We start from the raw sequence: 17,493 nt of genomic DNA, 5'->3' as shown, positions 1-17,493 counted from the left end.
TGTGATTTATGTATCTCTTTGCACTCTTTCGGGTAAGTGTGAGCAGATTCCGGACAGAGGCTGCACCACACCGCATGTGGATGTGATTATGAGAAAATGTTCCTGGAATACACACACACACACACACACACACACACACACACACACACACACACACACACACACACACACACACACACACACACACACACACACACACACACACACACACACACACACACACACACACACACACACACACACACACAAAGCTGCGGGGTTCCAGATTGAGCACAAGGCATGACACTAAGATGTAGCTAGGATGGCCCTTCATATGTAATGCTGTTTCTAAGGCAGGATAACAGTGTACTTATTGCACTGGTGTGTGGAAGAGCTGGAGAGATTATTTAGAGTCGACTTCCCGTCACGCACACACACACACACACACACACACACACACACGGCAGGGCCAGCTCCGGCCACTGGGCCCCAAAGGCACAAACACTATAAATGAACAAAGTGTCCGCTTCACAAACAGCCTAGAATAGCATCAAAACACACACACACACACACACACACACACACACACACAAACTCAGCTGACATACTAACACTTCTGACAGATCACAAGATGGAGAAGGCCACCTGAGGGTAATCATGCAAAGGGCCTTTGTCTGGGCTGCAACACCACCCAACTTCTACACACACACACACACACACACACACACACACAGAAACATCCCACAGCTTTAGAAGAAAAGGACATGGGACACACACAGTTCTTGAGAAGTGACACTGGACATCCCTGAGGAGCGAGGGGCATTGAGAGCTGCGTGTGACAGAGGTGCATAAATAGCGGTTTGTTTTGACGGCTGGGTGTGACGGACGTGTGGGATTGTGGGAACGAGGCCGATAGCATCTGGCACAGGAAGGAAGGGCTCGGAGACCTGGCGCATCTCCATGGAGACGCGGCCGTGTGAAAAGGGAAACCGAGGCGCTCGGGACGGAAACGGCGATTCCGAGGACAAGGTGGGCTGGGAAGGAAAAAGGTCCATCTAGAGCATCTCAGAAGGACACACACACACACACACACACACACACAGTTACGTAACACAATCTCAAACTGTTTCCACGGATAATTTGTTTGGCTTTAGAATCCATTTATCTCAGTATGTGTGTGTGTGTATTTAAAGTGGGAGTATGTGAACTTGTGCCCGTGTGTATGAATTCAGAAGTTCCTGCACGCACGCGTGTGAGTGAGTGAGAGTGAGAGAGAGAGAGTGAGAGAGAGAGAGTGAGTGAGTGTGATGATAGGGAGCAGGAAAAAGGCATACATTATGAGATAACCTTTGAAGAACCCGCTAGTTGTATAATGACTGCAGTGCTCACTTTAATCCAAAAACAATAGGAACTGTAAACACTACATAGCAGCCAATGTTAAAACAGCATGAAAGTGTATGTGTGTTTGTGTGTGTGGTGTGTGTGTGTGTGTGTGTGTGTGACGACTAATCACGCCAGTTTATTCCACACCAAAAACTACTCGGCCCCTTTATCCAAAGGAACACTGATTTCACATCTCACTGCTTCTCTCCAGACAATATTTATTTAGACTTTACCCTTGCCAAGAAACACTTATACACACACACACACACACACACACACACACAATGATCAAGGAAATGGCAGGACATGCACCTCCTCAGTTCATAAACCCAATTCAGACAGAGATTACTTGACTCTACATGCTGATCCCTCTTTTATTCTCATGCTCAGCGTGTGTGTGTGTGTGCACGTCTGCAATAGCAATCTGTTCCACAGTTCTACAGCTGAAGACAGACATACTGTACATGGAGATCCCACCCATTTCTTTTGGATCTCACACATACACACTTCTCCCAATAATGCACACACACACACACACACACACTTCTCCCAAAAATGCACGTACACACACACCTCCCAATAATGCACACACACACACTTCTCCCAAAAATGCACGTACACACACACCTCCCAATAATGCACACACACTTCTCCCAAAAATGCACGTACACACACACACACACACTTCTCCCAATAATGCGCACACACTTCTCCCAGCGCACACACACACACACACACACACACACATCCTTGAAACACACTCCCCTTAACTGGCTGCACCGAGACGCTGCTACTTCTTCTTGCTTAACAGATAAAACTGATTTCAACAGCAAGTGCTTGAGCGTGAGAAGTCTTTTGGAGAGACACGGTCAAGATACCAAATAACCCCGTAGAAGTCCCTTTTAAACAGTTTAGAAAACACGTTGCAAGGTTTATACGGAACAAAAAGAGAACTTGAGTGGAATCCGTAATCCTGCAACTGCTGAGGGAGGTCTAGGGGGGCATTAATGTGCTTGAGGATTATTATTTATTTATCGTGTATGGCATTATCATAATTTATCTGCCCCACACACACACACACACACACACACACACACACACCACACACCACACACAAATCACTTTGGTGCTTTGGTGCACTTCAGCCCATGAGGCTGAATGGGAAGACGTGTTCCTTGGTGGCCTCTGGAAGACTGGGAGAAAATCATGAGGGCAGAAATACCTCAGGAAGTGTGTTTCCATGCCTGTGAAACTCAGTATTTTACCAGTAACTAACTGACCGGGATGAAGATTTGGTGGAAGATCTTGATTTTATTCTTTATAAAACGAAAGATAAAATCCAAATCCAGATAAAATAAAAAGATAAAATCCATGTTCCAACTAGGACCATGCCTACATATTTTGGTTTTGTCCAAATATCCTACCTCTCTGGGAATATGTAGGGTATGTAATGTCCAGTATCATGGGTCTCAAAATTGATGTGTCACTTATCCTTCTATTTTGGATGGTGAAGTCTACCCCTAAATATTCTGTTGTTTGCAATTTGCATGTAAGAAACATTCCCATACCGCAGAACTGCAAAATTACATAAACTCCATGAGAAAGAGGACTTCTACTCTTCCTCCACAGAAAGACAAGGGGAAAAATACCGGAGGAAATGGGGCTGTTACTCACAGGAAGCAAAAAAGAACACCCCGTAAAACATTTGGTTCAGTTTAGCAGAAGCCAACCTTCAAAATACTATTATACAGAAATATCAGGACACCTGCCAGCCACTTAAAGAGTATTTTTCATTGAGGAATAATGTGTTTTTCAGAGGCAAGCATTAGGCAGCTGGTATTGTTTATCCTCCCATAGAACTATCGTGCGTACTTCAAATGTGCATGAGAGAAAAAACAAATATTATGCTAAAGATCTAAGCTTGCATAGTATCACTCACCGACTGAGTACTGAGTATTTGAAGGACAAGACATTAAGATGTACAGGGCAGTTTCAGTCACATGGTATGCTGACTGCGGGTCATCAGGCAGAGTAGGCTTCACTTGAGCATGTGATCTTTAAGGATGTCACAGGATTCATAGAGTGTACATGTGTGTTTGTACAGTGTGTGTGTGTGTTTGTGCAGTATATATATATATATATATATATATATATATATATATATATATATATATATATATATATATATATATATACTTATTTTCCCCCGCTGTATATACTGCACAAACACACACACAGACACACACATATATATATACACACACACACACACATATATACTGCATTAAACACACACACACACATATACATATATACATGTGTATATATGTATGTATATATATATATATATATATATATATATATATATATATATATATATATATATATGTGTGTGTCTGTGTGTATATAGTATATATATATGTGTGTGTCTGTGGAAAATTGTGCAGTATACTGAACACTGAACCAACATTTTTTCAGTAAGTATACATCCAATGAGGCTATTAACACAAAATTTTCACCAGACATTAGTATTAACTTAGGTAATCCACACATATTAAAAATCCAAACATTAATATCCATAAGTAGAGTTATGAGTAAAAAAGTGGAATGGCACAGGAAAAAAGTATTGAACACGCTAAGAAAAAGCAGTACACAAAGGCAAGGAATGGCAAGGAACAAGCTGGAATCTATAAGTAGTTAGAGAGTAATTATCCCTCCTATCTGTGCAAATTAATATAAGATGGCTTAGTACATACTGATGGGCTATAAAAAGGTTTTTCGTTACCAAGGTGTCACACAAGAAACATTTCATGATTGGTTAAAGCAAAGAGCTCATTAAGACCTTTGCAACCTTATTGTTGCAAAACATATCAATGGAACTAGTTACAGATGCATTTCAAAACTTCAGAATCATTCAATAAGCAGTATTGGAGCCATTATCTGCAAGTGGAAGGAACATCACTGCATCATTAACCGGCCATGCACAGGATCTCCTTGAAAGATTTCGAACCAGGAAGTCAGAAGGATTGTCAGAAGAGTAGCCCAAGAGCTAAGGACCACTTGGAAAAAGCTCCAGAAAGACTTGGATGCAGCAGGTACAATTATTACAGAGAAAATCATAGGTAATGCACTCCACCACCATGGCCTCTATGCACGCTCACCTATTACTGAAGAAAAACATGTCGAAGCATGACTCTATTATTCTGAAGAAAAACATGTCATACTACATACCATACTTGGAGGAGAATGGCACTGTGCATCTCGTTGAAAGTTTGCTTTCAACATTTGGACAAGATGAATGGAGCCTATGAAATACTGATAGAATGATATTCTGGTCCAGCAGGACAATGATCCAAAGCTCAGAGAGCAAAAATTGAACTTTTGGATGTCATACTACATACCATACTTGGAGGAGAAATGGCACTGTGCATCACCCTAAAAATACCATACCAACAGTGAGGTTTGGAGGTGGTGGTATCATGGTGTGGGGCAGGAGACTACACTCTTTATGTGAATATGTGCTTTGTGATGATGTGTGTGTGTGTGGTGTGTGTGTGTGTGTGTGTGTGTGTGTGTGTGTGTGTGTGTGTGTGTGTGTGTGTGTGTGTGTGTGTGTGTGTGTGTGTGTGTGTGTGTGTGCGCGCGCACACGTTTTCTTACATGTGTGTCTGAAGCCTGGTTCTGCTGCAGCGTGTCCAGTATAGGAGATCCAGTAGGGCTGCACAGCTCAGGGAAAGGGTTTGGGATGGCCGGCAGGGAGGCAGGCCTGACCTGGTGCTCCTCTTCCTGAAGTCTCCTGTAGGGGGCGATCAATGCACACATATTTCTGTTACTTTCACAGAGAGAGAGAGGGAGGGAGAATGAGAGAAGTTTTGAAATAAGAGCGTCCATTGTTCCATATTTCAGAAAATGGTTCCCTCATTTGGGGGGGTTAGCAGTTTGAAGTTTTAGCAGTTTGATATTTCCTCAATGGCTTCCAGACATGGAGCTGTATAGTTCTGCTTACATCATTATTTACAAAGAACAAATAAGTGCTCCTTACAACAAACAACAAAAAGTTAATAACAGACTAATGTAGTTGATCTCGTTTTTAGGCTTTTTTCTAAGTCTGAGGTCACTACAAAGTCACTGCTGACAGGTCATCATGACTCTGTTGTAAACACTGTAAAAGTTCCCATCACACTGTATAAATGCAGAATGTCATGAAGCTCGTGTTATTTTATATTAAAATTTGTATTTTATATTAAGTGTCAAATTGTAATATAAGATGCATCACTGAAATGGAGGAACTTTTTGTGATGGTGACCTGGATTTGATCCCCACTCGGAAGGCATAACATCACTGCAGTTACGGGACAACACCCTCCCTCCTCTCCCAAACAAGCAGGGGGCTCAGATACTTCTCCTGACATGCAGACAAGACAGCCGTGTCAAAATATCTCCACAGCTGAATGCATCACCAAGAATGAGAGAGTCTAACTGACAACAAGTTCAGCTGAAACCCAGACGTGACTGGGAAAGTGTGTGTGTGTGTGTGTGTGTGTGTGTGTGTGTGTGTGTGTGTGTGTGAGAGAGAGGGTCCTGGTAATGATGCTGTATGAATGGAAATCTATTCGAGTTTAAAGAGAATATTAAAAGACTAGAGCTCAGTTGGGGGCTACGGTTGTGGGTTCATGACCGTTTGGGAGTGACGTCTGTGTCGTGTGTGTGTGTGTGAGTGTGTGTGACACAGCTGGGGTTAGATTTATGGGTTCATGACCGTTTTTGAGTAATGCTGCTCGACTGACTGCAGGCAGCTCTGCCACAGCACCACATCTGCCGCTGCCTTTCATTAGCTTTGTCTGCTCCCTCCCTTTACACACACACACACACACACACACACACACACACACACACACACACACACGGTGTGTATGGTGTGTAATGATCTGAGATGAAGGGTTCTCTGACACACTAACCAGACAGAGTGAACCCAAATTTCACTGAAAATCTGAGCGAGAAGATATGAGAGAAAGAGGGAGAGAATGAAGGCAGGAACAGGAACAGGAACTGGTAAAGAGAAACTGATAAAAGGGCTGATAAAAGAGTGAAGCAGAGAGAAATAAACATGTTACAGCCGGAAGAAAAAACAGAAAGAGACAGAGAGGAGGGAAAAGAGTGCAAGTGGAGGAGGGTAAAAAGTATGGGGGGGGGGGGTAAAACTTGTAGACGCCATATCTGAGAGCGTCTGGGGTGAACTGAGCGCATTGCCATGGAGACGAAACCTCTGGGTGAACCTGTGGGAGAGTCAGCGTGGAGTTCAACACCCCCATCACCACGGAGATGAAACGATAGGAGAGGAGGAGAGGAGGAGAGGAGAGGAGGAGGTAATTATGACAAACTCTCACTGACTCCATCAAGCCCCATCAGCAGGGATGCGTGGACCTCCTGACACAGAATGTGTGAGCAGAGCAGCCTCTGACCTACATGTGTGTGAGAATGTGCAGGCTTTTGTGTGTGTGTGTGTGTGTGTGTGTGTGTGTGTGTGTGTGTGTAATAATGTGAGTACGCACGCTTGTATGTGTGTCAACAAAGAGAATGAGTAAACGGAGTTCTGAGAACTTCTCTGCATATGCTCACAGGTTTGCCGTGTAAGAGTATGTTTGCACATGTGGCGAGTAAAAGGTTTGCATGTTCTTTTCATACATGCACATGTGCTGTGCAGGTGTTCTTATGTTTCCTGCCATGATAACATCTGCTAGTATAAGGATGTGCAAATGTAGATGGGGAATCTCAATTACTGTACGTCATGTCCATGTACAGTGTTGGGGGCAACGCGTTATTGTAATTTTGTTAGTTTATTGGGTAACGAAGTAAGGAAATGCATAAAAAAAATTCAACTTTCAGTAATTCGTTACAGTTACTGAATAACTGTAACATCCATTCCTGCATAACTCGGCTATATTGTTTCAATGATTGCTTATTTAAAATATAGATTAGCCTAGATACATTATTTCAGAGATGTGCGCAGAGTAGAGCACGCATTCTCTCCCAGCACCGCTCTCCCTCAAACAGGTTGGCTTCAGCCTGCACCTCCCATACGCAAATCAAAACAGTGGCTTGTGCAAGAACTGTTCATGCAGACTACAACTGGCGCGGTGTAGCCTACACAACTTTGCTCAAAATTGATGGATTCAAGTTAACTTTGCAAAGTTAGTATTATAGCCTAGTTATCACAACGTTGTCAATCGCATTGTCTATTGCTACAAGCAGTAGATGCTTAGACAACTGTATGGCCCACGTTCTGGTTCCTCAATTAATTTGCCCTACTTCCAACTCTTGACTGCACTGTAGCCAAATGACTGCTTGACAGTAGGTTGTTATTTATATTTTTCTGTACAATAAACAAATTTGTTCGTTCAACTTTATGAAGCAGAACTACGCAATTGGCCAGCCTACAGAATGGGCACATTTTGGAGAGGGAATGAGAATGTACACAAGAAACGCAATGCACGCAAGAATCTGTAGGCTATTTGTGGCTGGTTACCAGCAAACAATGTTTACCTAATGCATTAACTCAAGACAAAAAGAGAAAGGATGCAGGCAACAAATGTAGAGGAGTCATTTCAGATGGATAAACAAAATGTTGAATGAAGCCCAGAGTTTTACTGATGTTAAAGCACACACACATAACGGTAAAATAAAAGTAAACAAAAGGGAAATTTAGCAAAGGTGACAAAATGAATATAGGCTATTGTTAGGCGTGAAAGTAGGCCTACTAGGCTACTTTTAGCTGACCAGTGCAGAATCTGAAATTGCGAATATTAACAGTGTAGCCTAACGCTTTGCATGTTGCACCCTGGTTAGAGAACAATTCAAAAGTAAAGTAACAGTAACGAGTAACAAGTTACTTTCCAAAATGACTAACGAGTAAAGTAATTCCATTACAATTTGAAGAAGTAACGAGTAACTTGTAACGCATTACCTTTTTTGAGTAACAACCCCAACACTGCCTGTGCATGTGTTTAAAAACCTCATGTGCACAGTATATGCATCCTGTGTGTGTCTGTGCCTGTACCTGACTGCGTGCACATGTATGGGTTGTGAGCGGCGCAGTCTCTGTCCTGGTGAGCGGGGTGGAGGGCGCTGGGGGGGCATGGCCTGCCCACGGTTGCCATAGGGACCCTGCATGTGGGCGTGGCCATTGTGCAGGAGAGGGGAGGAGTCCGTGTGGGAGTAGAGACTCTCAAAAGAGGAGTTCATATCATTTACCAGGGCCTCAAGGTCCACATCATCATCTACAGAGAGAGAGAGAGAGAGAGAGAGAGAGAGAGAGAGAGAGAGAGAGAGAGAGAGAGAGAGAGAGAGAGAGAGAGAGAGAGAGATTCATGTTCCATCAATCAAACTTCACATGCCAGTGGCAACACAAAAATCACATGAATCACAATAGATTTTTTATCTCCATGATGTGATATTCTGCAGGATTCTGCATTTGCAACAGAAGCCTGAAGGAAATGTAGTGTGAACGTCCAATGAGCACAACTCTAACGGAAGCTGAACCTCCATCTGTTGCTCACAGGGAGTTCTTTCTCAAGGGGACATATCCACACAGTATACAAGGCATTTAAAAGATGTTAAAATAAGTTACCAACATCATTCCCACTCCATAGAGCCATGCCAGCTTGATCCAGCATTGGTGGATAGTGGACACAACTGATTCAATTCAACAAGTTCAACCCAACGAACAGTTTCTTTCCATTCTGATCACTAATGTGATTAATCACTAATGATTTGTAATGGGGGGTGGGGGGGGTCAGGCAAAGCATGCACTTGTTGTCTATTCCTCTGGCCAGTCACACAGAGTTATTTTAGGGTGATGCAACCAACTGCTGTCAGAGTTCCATCTCTGTCTGTCTGTCTGTCTGTCTGTCTGTCTGTCTCTGTCTGTCTGTCTGTCTCTCTCTCTCTCTCATATACACACACACAGACGCAGACATGGAAAACAAATATGAGGGTTTCGCAACGCTAGCCATTAGTGTGTTTGTTGTTATTGTTGCCGTTTGATCCTGTGGGAATGTGTGTGAGAGGTCTTGGCTGACTCTCAATCAGTCTTGGAACCTCTGGGGAAGACACAGGCAAAGAGAGGGGGCAGACAGAGAGGAAAAAAAGAGGAGGGAGATTAATAGAGAAATACAGTGTGAGAGGAGAGAAAGACAAACATGGAGAGAGAGAGAAAGAGACACAGACAGTGAGTGAGACAGACAGACAACATGTCTGTGAGAAAGGACCTCCAAGTACCCTGCAGCCCCTTTTCCCCAACTAAATTAGACTGTAGCTGCAAACTGACCATTAGAGGGCAGCAGACAGGCCTCCTGCCAGCCACTACAGCAGTTCACTGGCCGCAAGTGCCTGTCCTCATCCTGAGCCAGGCCCTATGGAATATGCTGAATGGATCCTTGTGGTTTCATGCCAAGCTTGTTGTGAGCATGCGTAGAACCGTGTGTGTGTGTGTGTGTGTGTGTGTCTCCAGAACATTGGTAGATTGTAGTAGACTTTACTGAGAACACAAGGCAAAACAAAAGCATCACGTGTGTGTGTGTGTGTGTGTGTGAGAGAGAAAGGGAGAGAGTGAGAGTGAGGTAGTGAGTGTGTGTGTTTGTGTGTGTGTGAGAGAGAGAGAAAGGGAGAGAGTGAGAGTGAGAGTGAGGTAGTGAGTGAGTGTGTGTGTGTGTGTGTGTGAGTGAGAGAAGAGAGGGTAAACCCCTGCAAGTTTCATTGCAACACTTTCCCCTCCGTACACCTACATTCCTTACATTCCAAAGCCCCAAGACTTGCGTGTGTGTGTGTGTGTGTGTGTGTGTACTCATCTACACTCCCCTAACATGGCACTGCATGTTGGAACAATAATTTGACATTACATAAAAGCACCAGATTTCATTAAAAATCAACCCATTTTCTACATTTTGCTCTCTCCCACAACTGGTAGATGGCTGAATTCACATTTTGGGCACACATAGAATCACATATTGTGATACGATCTGGGAAAACCTTTTACATGGTGCAATTTTACCAATTTACCGGTATGATTCTGATACCATCCTAGATTTTGGGAGGATGGTATCCTGGATTTTGCTAGGAGACAGTATCCAGAATGTTACTAGGATGGTATCGAAATCTTAACTTGGAGAAATTTCACCAGAGAGGGTTAAAACGGAGCAAAAAAAAATGTTTGAGTGCATCATGTGAAGGGTTTTCCTAGATCACATCACATATTCTAACCACACACACAAAAAAGATCAAACTCATCACACATGCACACCACATCGGCTTATAAAACTATAAAGGGCAATCATGGGGCTACCGCTCCCGTACCCTCATATCCCCTTCCTCATAGTAACCACAGTGACAGGCTGCAATTTGTGTATGTGTTAGTGCATGTGTGTGTGTGTTTGTGTGTGTGTGTGTGTGTGGTGTCTACACTGAAGGTCTGGGTGTCTCCAAGTTACTGCGGGTGAACATGGTGCCAGTCACATGAGGGCACAGAGGCAGTTAGGCACCAGAGTTTAGTAGGTCAGGAGCTACGCAAGTTCAGCAGGTGAACACGGGGACACTGAACGGCTTCCAATTATGTTTTTTAGTCATGTAAGACTTTACCCAATTCATCATTTACTTTCAAAGCATCATATGACAGCATTTGCACATCTAAATACACAAAAACGAGTTCTCCTTCATCGCAAATGTTTTTTTAAAGGGAGTGTCCAACCATGCACTTCATCGTTAAGGCACGTCACATCCTGCATTCTGCTGAGGAATTACTGGTTTGGGGCCAGATTAAGGTTGCACTTATTTTGTTCAGTGGATGGACTAATAATTCCTCTGCTAATGGGGGGGGCTCTTGTTATGTAGATGTTGATGAAGTTGAGAACATCAGCAGTGACACAGTAAGCCTCACATGATACGTCAGGTTGGTACCAGGGAGTGTACAGGGTAAGGAGAACATTAAAGTGGGGTTAGTGTCACACAGAGAGCTTCATGGATGTGTAACACTGGCTGATGTAGAACTACAACCGTGTGGGGTTGGTAAAAAAAGGAGTAAGCTAGAGAGAGACAGAGATTTTTAGTGTGAGAGAAAGAGTTTGATTGGATTAAGAGTGAAAATGTGAGGTTGGACTGAGACTAACAGACTAAGAAACTGTGACTTTGGCTTCTGACAGAGAGATTAAGTGGAGTTTGGCATGAAAATACCAGAATGTATTTGGCTTGAGAGAGTAACTAAGTGTGCTTGGCTTAATGGTCACAAAATGAGCTTGGCTTGAGAGAAACTATGAATTTGACTTGACAGATTGAATGTATCAGTTTAGCAAGAGTTGATCAGGTTAGCAATAGTACAAGCCTTACGAGAGCGAGAGATGGAGTCTGAGACAGAAAGAAAGAGAATGAGAAAGAGAAAGAGAAAGAGAGAGAGAGAGAGAGAGAGAGAGAGAGAGAGAGAGAGAGAGAGAGAGAGAGAGAGAGAGAGGGAGAAGGAGGGAGTAAGAAGTATTTTTTAATCACATGTCCAAGTCCAAAACAAAAAGTGGATCGCCCCAGGCCAGGGGACAAAGACAGACGTGAAAAAAAGTAGTGGAGAGGCAGAGAAAAACAGCCAGAGCTGGACAGTGCGAGGCATGTGGCCTGTAGCTTTTATTCCTGAAGAGGGCATGTAGGGAGCGTTTACATTCCTGGAGTTCCTTCTGGAATATTCTGTCCAGTGTGAGAGCGGACGCCTTCTCCTCAGCAATCTGGACTGCAGTGGCCAACGACACAGCCCAGCCTGAACCTCAGCAAAGAAAACCTGCACATGGTCCATCCGCAGACTACCAATACCACACAAAATAAAGACTCTGTTCTGCAGCAGAAAACTATGCGGCATATCCCTATTCAAGCAACCAGATGTCCCCGCTTTGCTGTGCTGACAGCAGAGTTCATCTTCAAACTGCATTTGGGGCTGTTTGGTTGTTTCCAGTCGCAGCCCAGCAAGTCACGTGTAACTGGGTGATTTGAAAGCACTCAACTCCCTTACAAACATAAGCGTGTATTTGCTGCTGGTCAAACAGAGAATTGAGAGGGTGTTACAGAAACTGCTTTATGCTTTATCCTCATATGTTCATATAGTTATATAAACTATGTAAATAAACTGATTGTTTATTTACATTCCCATTAGGGAAACACTCACCTTCCTCTACAGGCTGATGTATGGTTCTGCATTGAATCGATGCGGTACACCACTACCACTATGCCATCATGAACCTTTTCAGATGTGCGCTGTGTAGCTCACCAGCGAAAATTGGAGTTGTAAACTCCATAGACTGCCGTGTTTAAATACAAATGTATTTTCTTTGGCCTTTGCTTGCTAACATTTTGAACTAGCCTAATGCTAACTACCCAGAGTAGGCTGCTGAGGCTATCAACACAAGGGGCGAATTGAACAATCACACTCCATGCAGTCTGCATTGATTTAATGCAAAGTTTAAGGCTGATTCATGGTCTACACAAGCTAGAAAAACACAGACACATCGAGCTACACAAAGAGGGTTTGATGCCTCGTTTCCATTTCCTGAGGCTGCCATGGGAATAAATAGGTAACATGGGCAAAAATGGCAAAATGTGTTCATGTATGAAAAAAAAACAAAAAAAAACGCAAGTGCAAGTGCCATATCAAGTGAGCGCAGTGTCTGCGTAGCTTACACAGACTACGAGTGGGCTCCTCAATGCTTGCGTGAGCCTTGTGTGTCAGCGGTGTCCACATAGCTTGCGTAGACTATGAACAGACCCTTAGGCCCCTTCTCTCTCTCTCATCACCACCCAGTGCTTACTTTTCGCACAACAAAGAATGAATGTGTTGCTTCATGAGTTATGTATTGTTGCGGTTATAGGAACACATGGCAGGACATGATCAGCTGTTGTGAGTTGAGCAATAGCTACTAGACACTGCTGCACCCAACAGTCGAACACAAACATGACGAGCGAACCCTCATGAACACGGTTGAACAGGCATGACAGCTGTGCTCGTGTGCAGATTTACCTACTACCTGTCCTGACAAACACTCACACCCCGCTGACACCTAATCAGAGACATCAGCAGGGAATCTACAGGCAGCCACACTTACTGAGGCTGGCTGGGGCGGTCCACACCACCCACACACTCAAGCAAACAACCACAGCTGTCTTATCAAATGTCACAATCCTGCCCGGGTGCCAACAGAGTCAGCAACAACTCCATCGGGCCAAGAGCAACCAGCTACAACAGCGACCAATCAGGAACAGCGTCACAAGACCAGCAGGCATCATCGCTGCGGCAGTCAATCAGTGATGTCTTACTGGGGCAATGATTTAGCGAGTTCGACCAACAGCTGCAGAAATCTTTAATTTAGTGTCTTAGAGTAAGCAAAGCACAACAATGTGTGTGTAAGGAGAGAGGGGGAGAGAGAGTGGGCGAGACAGTCTGCATGCATGCGTGTGTGCATGCAAGTGTGTGTGTGTGTGTGTGTGTGTGCTTTGGCGTCCCATAGAGCTAGTGAGTGCCAGTGTGTTGGCCTGCTCATGCTGCTAGGCCATGTGCTGGATGATGCATATGGAGTTCCACTGTCGGAACAAACCCAATTCCAAGATTTACAGCATTCCAGACGGTGTTCCGCTTGGAACTCCAACTCTGGGCTTTCTCGGAAATCGTGCTGAGCTGGAGAAAGAGGAAAGCGCTGAGGCAGACGTGTATTAGTGTGTGTGTGTGTGTGTGTGTGTGTGTGTGTGTGTGTGTGTATTAGTGTGTGTGTGTTTGTGTGTGTGTGTGTGTGACCTCAGCATCTGGAGCGCAGACACACAGCCAGCCCGAGCCGCCATTCACCCATAAAAAACAGAGGATTCTGGGAAAGCGGTGCTCGGTATGTATAGCGGAGTATATGTGACTCAGGGGAGGAGCAGCAGCCTCTGCACTCAGTGACCTGTTAGAACCCATACACTACAACACGAACACACTTCACAACAACATCTCTAACTAGAGAGACAAACATGAGAGATTCACTTTCACTCCCACTATCCCCGTAGGCACACGTGGTCACATAAATACACATAGGCACATACATCCACATCAATCATCACAATCTCAGAGGAAAACTTAAACACACACACACACACACACACACACACACACACAGAGTGAAAGCTTGGTAAATATCTATTCAGGTCCTCTAAGTGCACCCTAAATAATGAATGATGCCAAAAGCAAAAGAAAGCTGCAGTCAGAGGCTCCAGATTCCCCATCTGCCTTGGTGATGTCTTTCACCTCATATCGTCTGCATATCTGATCACAGACTCAACAGTGCATGCCAGTGTGCAGGAGACAACCTAGAGACGGAGGTCATACCAGCATCAGCCAACAAGGAGATGCCAACGGGAGAGAGCAGGAGGTGTGTGCGTGTGTGTGTGTGCATGTGCGTGTGTAGGTGGGGGTTGTATTACATCATCTACAATCTTTACTCTTCACATGAAACTGCTCGAGCCTTCTCAGAGCCGCCAGGAAAGGCCTTCTGGAAGCCGGCCGCCTGCTTTGGGAGCACCCATTCTAAGAACAGGAAGCCGGCCACCTGCTTTGGGAGGACCCATTCTAAGAACAGGAAGGAGAGGTGGGGTCAGCTTAGTCAGGCCCACCGCTATCCCCGGCCCTGTGAGGAGCGGCAGAACTGGGCTTTAGGCGCTGTGCTTGGTCTGAGGAGATGTGTGTGTGTGTGTGTGTGTGTGTGTGGTGTGTGGTGTGTGGTGTGTGTGTGTGTGTGTTGCGGTGTGTGTGTATGTGTGCGGTGTGTGGGTATGTGTGCGTGTGTGTGTGGTGTGTGTGTGTGTGTGTATGTGTATGTGTGTGGTGTGTGTGTGTTCGGCCTAGGCTGGAGGGTAGGCTCCTAGGGTACCTACCCTGATGGCTGGGTGAGTTCCGATTGGAAGACTGTTGGAATCCGGAGCCAATGAGGTTGGAAGGTTGGTGAGAGCCTGAGCGGTCCACCTTATCCTAAAGAGAGAGATAGAGAGAGAGAGAGACAGAGAGAGAGAGAGAGAGAGAAAGAGAAAAAGAGAGAGAACGACAGAGCGAGGAGGAGACAGACAGAAAGAGCAGACAAAAATACAGTTTAGTAAACATTCAGATCTCACACATGCACACAAACAGCCTTGTTGCTCCTGAACGAAACACAAACAAAGCCAACATGTGCTCAACATCTATGGGAACTCCTTCAGGACTGTTGGCAAACCATTCCCAGTGTCAAACTTAAAGTGGTTGAGAGAATGGCAAGAGTGTAAAAATTAGGTCAACACGGCTGCTTGGAAAGAGCCTAAACTATAAAATATTTAGCTTTGTGTACACTTTTTTTTGTTTACTACATAACCCCACGTGTCATTTAAATGTTTTGAGTTTTCAGCTTTTTTTTCTTAAACGTAAAACTAGTCTGAAAGTGTTTCTAAACCTTTGACTGGTTGTGTGCATCTCCTCAACAAAGCTCTACCAACCTCTGGTAACATGCCTAACAAATACACACACAGATACATAAACACAGCATAGAAATATATCAGTGCGCACATATACACAACACAGCACAGAAATGTAAGCATGCACAGAAGGAAATATACTTATACAAGAAACACAAATATGAATATGGAAGATGACAATGTGAGAAAAAGTGCTTTTGAAAAAGTCTTAAGCCACACAGGAGAACTGTGCAGCATTTATAGCTGTGTTGCAGATCAGTGGCATTATATTTATTTATATTCACTGGCACATTTATATTTATACTTGACAAAAAACACATTTAGGTGAATAGAAATACAGGGGGTGGGGGTGGGGATACAATAAAAAGCTAGAAGAATGTGTGTGTTTCACACAGCACTTCATGTGGCATTTCTTAGAATGTAGAACTGAGGCGGTTTGGTGCACTGCTGTGTTCTGTGGTACATTCTTCCCAGCTTCATGTAAGATTCGCCATAACTCTTCTTTTGACTTTTGGGCTGCTTTTTGTGTTCTCTTCCCCCCTGTCCAAGCAGTCCCACACAGCTTCAGTTACGTTAAGGTCGGGGCTCCGAGGTGGCCGGCCTAATGCTGTAAGTGTTCCATCGGGAGACTTCCGCTCCAAGTAGGACTCAGACATAATTGTGTTTGCTGTGTGTGTATGTTTGGAGGGTGTGTTGTGTGTGTTTGGTTTGGAGTGTGTTTGTGGACTTGCAGTATGTGCTTGGAGTGTACACACGTGTGTGTGTGTGTGTGTGTGTGTGTGTGTGTGTGTGTGTGTGTGTGTGTGTGTGTGTGTGTGTGTGTGTGTGTGTGTGTGTGTGTGTGAGAGAGAGATAGATGTTTTGGAGGGTGTGTTATGTGTGTTTGGTTTAGAGAGTGCTTGTGTGTATCAGTATGTGTTTGGAGTGTACGTGTAGAATCTTCACCGTTTGAAGATTCTCCCCAAGATGCACCACGTTTCATCACCAGGGCTTGATGTGATCTGCGCACTCATCATCCTATAAACCAGACTCCGCTGACGAACCGCCCCCAAATCACCACTGAGTCAGTCACCACTGCTCCTCACAGGAGGATACACCCAAGAGGAAGCGTTTTCTTCGCCTCTTCTTTTTCAGGATTTACTAAGCCAAAAGAATTAGGATTTGGATTCCGCTTGCGCCTTGGAGATTAAATAATGTTCACCTTCTGCAGTCGTCTCCACTTGACGCCTTTCCGCAACACACCCAGCGTAGGCAATTGGTACACAGCTCCTCACGCGCAGGCCAGAGGACTGGGCCAGATGCTGCGCCAGTACGGTGCTAGATTTCCCCCAGTCCCTTAAGGAAATGACCTTTCAGTGCAGCTTATCAGACGCTGACAGCTCCTTGGGTCGTCTGCTACATTTTTGTTACTTCAGTTCGCATTTTCTTCAAATTCCTTTAGAAACGCTTAATACCAGATACCAAATAAATGGTGTGATCACAAACTGACTTCAGGCTCTTTGATACCAAACCATTCAACTGTGTGTATGAGGACTCTATACTGCAAACAAAATCTACCTCTGGGTACAAATAAAGTAACTTGAACTTGAGTATAGCTAACATAATGGATCTCTTGAGGATGGCTCAGATATTACCAAAA

The 17,493-nt window shown here is 44.3% G+C and overlaps 1 protein-coding gene across 1 annotated transcript in view; it reads right to left on the bottom strand.

Moving 5' to 3' along the window:
- Positions 1 to 17,493, bottom strand: part of grb10a (growth factor receptor-bound protein 10a) — a 72,671-nt gene that overhangs the window by 35,639 nt on the left and 19,539 nt on the right. Inside the window, 3 exon segments of the mRNA XM_048229282.1 lie at positions 5,023 to 5,158; positions 8,419 to 8,638; positions 15,288 to 15,381. Of these exon segments, the coding sequence (XP_048085239.1) occupies positions 5,023 to 5,158; positions 8,419 to 8,638; positions 15,288 to 15,381 (450 nt within the window).

Source organism: Alosa alosa, chromosome 20 (assembly GCF_017589495.1).
Source record: "Alosa alosa isolate M-15738 ecotype Scorff River chromosome 20, AALO_Geno_1.1, whole genome shotgun sequence".
In the NCBI taxonomy this organism is placed as follows: Eukaryota; Metazoa; Chordata; class Actinopteri; order Clupeiformes; family Clupeidae; genus Alosa; species Alosa alosa.
This window is presented reverse-complemented; position numbering and strand designations above follow the sequence as displayed.